The sequence below is a fragment of the Trichechus manatus genome, unplaced genomic scaffold, assembly GCF_000243295.1.
Source record: "Trichechus manatus latirostris isolate Lorelei unplaced genomic scaffold, TriManLat1.0 scaffold00220, whole genome shotgun sequence".
NCBI lineage: Eukaryota > Metazoa > Chordata > Mammalia > Sirenia > Trichechidae > Trichechus > Trichechus manatus.
In genome coordinates this window covers 1,600,630-1,607,442 of record NW_004444156.1, presented here as the reverse complement: position 1 = coordinate 1,607,442, position 6,813 = coordinate 1,600,630, and the positions used below count along the sequence as shown (strand labels likewise).

The 6,813-nt window shown below is 43.8% G+C and overlaps 1 protein-coding gene across 2 annotated transcripts in view; it reads right to left on the bottom strand.

Annotated features, from left to right (window-relative positions):
• The window catches only part of LOC101359070 (histone PARylation factor 1), a 24,004-nt gene that overhangs the window by 1,195 nt on the left and 15,996 nt on the right, over positions 1–6,813 (bottom strand). For both annotated transcript variants that reach the window (XM_023742831.1, XM_023742830.1), the window contains exons 6-7: positions 5,048–5,135; positions 1,539–1,711 (exon numbers count right to left, since the gene is read on the bottom strand). In XM_023742831.1, coding sequence (XP_023598599.1) covers positions 1,539–1,711; positions 5,048–5,135 — 261 coding nt within the window. The remainder of the gene's footprint in view (positions 1–1,538; positions 1,712–5,047; positions 5,136–6,813) is intronic.

Below are 6,813 nucleotides of genomic sequence, written 5' to 3'. Positions count from 1 at the left end.
TATGTACTCACAGCTGGTCCATCAGGTTCACACTGTCTGCTCTATGTACTCATAACTGGTCCATCTGGCAGTCAAGCATGTATTCTGATTGTTCCATGGCTGTTATAACTGGCTCTTAAGTGTTTTCACTATTTTTACAGACAACAACCACATACAAGGTAGTCAGAGAAAGTATAATATGGTTTAGAGCAAGGGTCTCAAATTTGTGTCCCCAGACCAGAGGCATCAACGTCACCTGGGAATTTGTTAGGAATGTAAATTCTCAGGCCCCACTCCAGGCCAGAAGCAAACCCTGGAGGTTGGGTACAGCAGTCTGTTTCAGCAAGCCCTCCAGGTGACTCTGATGCCCATTAAAGTTAGAGAGCCTCACAGTGGTCTGCAGAGCAGCAGTGTGACCCCCACAGCAAGTGTGCGAGAAATGCAGAGTCCCGGGCCTCACCGCAGCCTACCGAAAGAGTCTGCATGTTAGCAGCATCTCCAGGTGGTTCACCCACACTTGGAAATTTGGGGAGTCACTGGTTTAGACACTGATGCTGGAACCAGACTGCCTGGGTGTCACCTGGGGCAAGGTGTTTTATGTCTCGCCTCGGTGACATTGTAGGTGAAATGAGAATTAAATGGTGTGTGTGCAGACGTGAGGATGAACTTTACAAGGTAACAGACAAAAAGGTGTTGGAGAAACTGCCCTATCTCACACAGCTAGTAAGTGGGGAAGATGTGCTCTACACACAAAGCATTGTAAACCCAGGGGTGTGTCAGCCACTGCGCCTTATCACCGCTTTGACCTGGGCAACTGCAGCTGAGTGAGCACTGACTGGTTGCTGCATAAAGAAATGGGGTCCGCAGGTTTTCACTGGCTGACTTTTGAAGTAGATCCCCAGGCCTTTCTTTCTAGTCTGTCTGAGTCTGGAAGCTCCACTGAAACCTCTTCAGCATCATAGCAACCGGCAAGCCTCCACGGACAGATGGATGGTGGCTGCACATGAGTTGCACTGGCCAGGAATTGAACCCGGGTCTCCTGCATGGAAGGCGAGATTTCTACCACTAACCCACCGCTACCTCGAGCGCCGATTAAACATGAAGTAAATTTTTCCTATTTAATGAGCAAACAATTAAGGATAAAACTGTATCTTTCAATAATTTAAAGTGTATTTAAAATAGTATTCATTCTTCACCTAAGAATTCACACACAATAAGAAGTATCCCAGTATAATGGAAAAAAAAACAAAGCCAAAGGAAAGGTGGGTGTACCTGTGCTCACGCACACCCACCCTCAAACACTAAAGGGCACACGCCTACCACTTCAGTGTGAACCGGAAGGCAAATAATCGTGGTTACCAGCCTTTGCCAAAATACAAAATGAACTTCAAATAAAACATATTCTTAGCACAGTTGCTGACATCACTTTAAAAGTTCTTTCTGAAACACAAGCCAGATCCACAGCCGACCTACGCGTGGACCTGGGTCATGTGTGTGGCTCTGGGTCACGCGGGCAGGCAGGGGTGGACGGGGACTGACAGGTGGAGGTTTTTACTCACATGGGAACCATAGCAAAAGAGGTCCATTCCCAACTCAAGCCCCATGCCATAATCGCATTCATCATTGGCAAACTGCACAAAAGTCATCATTTCTTGAATGGGGGCAAAAGCTTTCAGTCTCTCCTCATCACTTGGCGCCTCGACAATTGTCTTGCAAATTCGCTTGAGGTCAGCTGAAGGAAACCAGGGACACAAAAAGGTTACCCAGAGCCATCTCCGAAGGTAAAAGGGCCGTCTGCAGGGGTTTTCCTGGTACGACTCTACTAGTGTAACTGATACTGTGATCTAGAATGGCAACTTTATGATTTTTCTCCTTAGGATTCAAGCATAAAAATGGTTTTAACAAAAAAGATTTCTTGTACTAGCTACAAAATGTGACTTTCACAATGGACTTAGTTGCCATGATTTTATATAAAGCTTTCAAAGATTGTCAGTAGGCTAGGCCAGGGGTCATGGCAAACTACTCCCCCAGGCCAAAGCTGGCCCACCCTCCCTGTCTTTGAACTGCCCTCAAGCTCAGGAAGGTTTTCCCATTTTTAAATGACTGGAGAACACGCACACAGACTACACCGCAGAGCTTACGGGCCTGCAAAGCCTGCCATTTACCACCTGGCCCTTTGTAGCCAAGTGCGCTGGCCTCTGGGCTACGTCACGCAGTGCATTAGGCGCCGGATTTTTAAAATCCAAACAGACAAAAAAGTTTACAGTCCCCCCCCCCCCATGCTATACTTTAATTATTCAAATTAAAAAAAATTGTTGGTGACTTGTGAATTAAAACAAGCAGAAAACGCCAGCGACGTGAGAAGAAATCACTGGGGAAGTAAAACCGCAGCCGTGCGGAAAGGGTGATCCGCGGTAGAAACGTGAGCAAATTTCTGATCAACAGTTACGTAAAGAAAAACGATCAGTGACGTAATACTGTCGTTTTGGCGTCAACGTTTTTCTTCACTGCTTTCCGGATGCCAGTACGCATCCGACCTCAGGATGGATGAGGATGGAGGTTCTGAACAATATCTAATTAGACTTCCTTTTTTAACAAATAGTTCTTCCTTGAGGATAATCCATTCATGAAAAGGTGGCTATTACTCAAACAAATCCACAAAACGCATTTCTAAACAATATGGCTGCTGCTGTGGGAAAGAGGAAGATTAACGATTACGCTTCAGAACGATCTGAGTTACGTGAGGCACGATGTTCTGACACCAACTGAACATCTCTCTGCCGTCGCCGTCGAGTCGATTCTGACCCATAGCAACCCTACAGGACGGACCAGAACTGCCCCGGGGTTTCCAAGGTAGAAGGCCCTCAGTGAGATGGACTGACAGTGGCTGCAGCAATGGCCGCAGACACAGCAGGGACTGCGAGGATGGCGCGGGGCCAGGCAGCGTTCTGTTCTGTTGCGCACAGGGTCGCTATGAGTTGGAACCGACTGACGGCACCTCACAGTGGCCATCTGTACGGAAGCAGACTGCCGCATCCTTCTGCTGAGGAGCAGCCAGTGAGTCTGAACCGACGACCCCTTGGTTCGCAGCCGAGTGCTTAACCACTGCGTCACAAAGGTGCACTAACATCAAGGGGGTAAAGAAATACTTTAAACCTCAGACTACACGTATCACTTGACCGATTCAGTCGTGCCGTCCATTAGGACACACGCTGCAGGTGGGGTTACAGAATGTGTTTTGTTTCCTTTCTCAACGTCAGTAGGTCGTTACTGCATCCGACAAATGACAATACTTTTCACGCATGTATGTCCCTGACTATCAACAGCAGTGATGTATTTACTGGTTGGAAACTTTAAACAAGTTAAATGATTTTATAATAGCTTCATGACCTTCCTTTTCTTTCCTCCTTCAGAATAGCCAGTGACAATCTCTCAAGAAAACAGATCAGGCTTCCTCTAAAACAACTGTCTTCCTAGGGATGGAAAATAAGTGGTTCCTTCCTGTCCCCTTAGAAGATAGGTAACTGATGGACTGGGGCCCTTAGAATCTCTCTCCCCACAGTGCTCCACGAGCCACTACAAATCAGTTAAGGCTGGCCTGCAAGTTCAGACCTACTGGTCTTCCGTCAGCAAGTAACGGCAGTTCACCCCTTTCCCGTGCAGCGAAACCCGGGACAGGCAGAACGCGACGGGACTGCCTTATTTCTCCAGGCCTCACAACTTTGAATCGCTCGTTTTAGTGGAAAATATTTGAGTTTTCCTCCGCCTGACACAGGTTCCAGCTTTCGCAGGTTTTACCGTATTAAATTTTCTGTTTTTTCTCCTGGCAAGTCACATATGAACTAGAAAAGGGTAGGCAGGCAACTTATGAAGCTGATAAAATACTGAAGAACATGGATGAAAACATTCAGCTCATCACCAGTATAAGAATATGTTCTTCTACCAATAAAACATTTCACAGAAATTCACTTCGCAGAATGTCTATAAAACTTAAAGAATAAGCTTAATGAATATCTACATAAAGCTTTAATTAACTCAAAAATTAATCCTTAAATTTTGCTACTCAAAATTTAGTGATTTAAGAATTTCAATACTTAACCCTTAGTTTGCCCCATTGCTACTGGAATACTTACGCTAAGCCACCCTGGTAGTATTCAAGCAACTAACAAAGCAAGTATTCTTACTTTGGGGAAGGAGCCCTGGTGGCACAATGGTTAAGCACTCGGCTGCTAACTGAAAGGTTGGCAGTTTGAACCCATCCAGTGGCTCTGCAGAGAAAGACCTGGTGATCTGCTCCCATAAAGATCACAGCCCAGAAGGCCCTATGGAACAGCTCTGCTCTGCCACATGAGGTTGCTGTGAGTCGAAATCGACTCAACAGCACCTAACAACAACACGCCCTCTCAAGTCAGAAAGCCCTAGTGTGGGATCCAGCTCCCCCATTGACTACCTGCTCCAGGCGCGCCTTGGAAACCCTATGGCACAGCTCTACTCTATCCTAAAGTGTCGCTATAAGTCGGAATCGACTCGATGGCAATGGGTTTGGTTTTTTGGTTAGACCTTTCTGGATCTATTTCCATTCTGTAAAACAGGAATAAGACCTACTTTAAACAGTTGGGTGAATATTAAGCAACATTCACTTGATATAGTGAATCAGAACACTGAAGAATTGCTCAATAAATGATATCTCATTTGCCAGGTTAAAATGTTATTGTAGGAAGCTTCAAAGGGGTAACTGGTTAGGAATACATGTAATTACAGGGAAGGTGTGATTTAAACTCAAGCAGTGTAACCCCAGAGGCATGTAAAAAATTAAAAAAAAAAAAAAAAAAACAGTAACAAAAAACTGTAACAATAAAAAATTATTTAAAGAATTTGCTCAAGGTACCACAGATACTATAGTTTTAATTCAGGCCAGACCGGCTGGTTCTGAAACACGAGTTTGCTATCACTCAGGTCCCACAAGAGGCATATGTACATACCTACTTCCTATACAAGGAGAACCTTCACGTACGTATATTAACATACAGATCCAAATATGCATGTGTGTCCATATGGAATACATTACCATCTGCCTCAGGGAGCTCTCTGTACCCAACATCGTTTTTATCCACCGGGACAACCAAGCCTGCATTGTGAAAGGTCTTTGTCACAACCTAAGAAAAAAAAATCAGAAAATTTAACCACAGTAAATAAAGAAAAAACTAACACTTCCGTCAAAACAGAACCCAATGACATCTTATTTCAGTAGTGTGGACACTAGGGTGGAAGGTTAATATTTCTTCCCTTCAAAGTTAGTTAAAAGTCAAGCCCTTGCGGTAACCATAAAACAGTGAAATAACCAACTTTTATGAACTGCAGCGGTCAGTTAGAAGTCTGCATTCTGCTTTGTTAGGGAAGAAACCCAACGCATCCTACTACTGGAGGAAGTCAAAACAGCAACTCCTTATGTGTCCTCTGGGTAGAAAGCTTAAAAGCCTGGGTGTAAAAAGAAGCAAGAAAGAAGCGTTTCTGCTAGCAGGAGGATGTGGTAGAACAGAACTCACCCATTTGCCCAATTCAGCCCTCACCCTCTCTTTTTCCCTGGAATGTTCAGGCTTGTTTGCAAACTTCCCCAAATTGGGGCGGTTTCTAGTTTTCTGGTGCCCTTTGTGGAGGCAAATCACATAACAGGTGAGCTTTTATTAGTCTTCAAAGACACAAACAGGCCCAACCACCACAACCACCACCACAACCCTTCAGTCTACATTCTTCCCTTCATTCACATTACTGGCATAAGTCAGGCTTTATTCAGGTCTTTCCTTAATAAAACATCTGCTTCAAATATCTCACTCCGGCTCATATGACCTACAGGAGCTGAGAGAGCTGTCTGCACTGAAGAAAGAAGACTTTGCCTACATGCTTCCTGATCCTGACCCCAAGCTGTACCGTAACCTCCTTAATAAACCACTTAACTGTTAAAAAAAAAAAAAACAAAACCCCACTCCTTTGCACAATCTCGTGAAAATTTCCAAGAGAGAAGGATATAGCCTCAGATATAAACTCTAAAGTCCTCTTGCCTAAGTCTTTTGATCTTAAAACGTATTTCATGCTAATAATAATAACCCCACTCCCTCATTCTCTTGCTTCTTTCATTACCTTTTATGAAGCCACCAGAAAGGGCAGATAATTCAAAAAAGGTTTTCAGACAATTGCTTATCATTTGGGTGGAAAAAATGAAGTCACAGCCATATTATCTTATTCTTCATACCAAAATAATTTGATGAATTACTGAATTCCAGGATTGAATGCAAAAATAAAACCAGAAAACTGATACAAGAAAACAAGGGCAGGGACAACGCTAGGAGCCCTAATACATGGCACAGACGGAATATGAACCGTAAGTAACAACGCACAAGCACCAGAACAGAGACTAGATAACTGGGAGCTCCTAAAAATCAAACACTTATGCTCATCCAAATACTTCACCAAAAGAGTCAAAAGACAACCTACAGACTGGGAAAAAAATTTTGGCTACGTCAAATCTGATCAGCATCTAATTTCTAAAATCTACAAGGTACTACAAAACCTCAACAACAAAAAGACAAATAACCCAATTAAAAAATGGGCAAAGGATACGAACAGGCACTTCGCCAAAGAAGACATTCAGGCGGCTAACAGACACACGAAGAAATGCTCACGATCATTAGCCATTAGAGAAATGCAGATCAGAACTACAATGAGATATCATCTCTCCCCAACAAGGCTAGCATTAATCCAAAAAACACAAAATAATAAATGTTGGAGAGGTTGTGGAGAGACTGGAACACTTATACACTGTTGGTGGGAATGTAA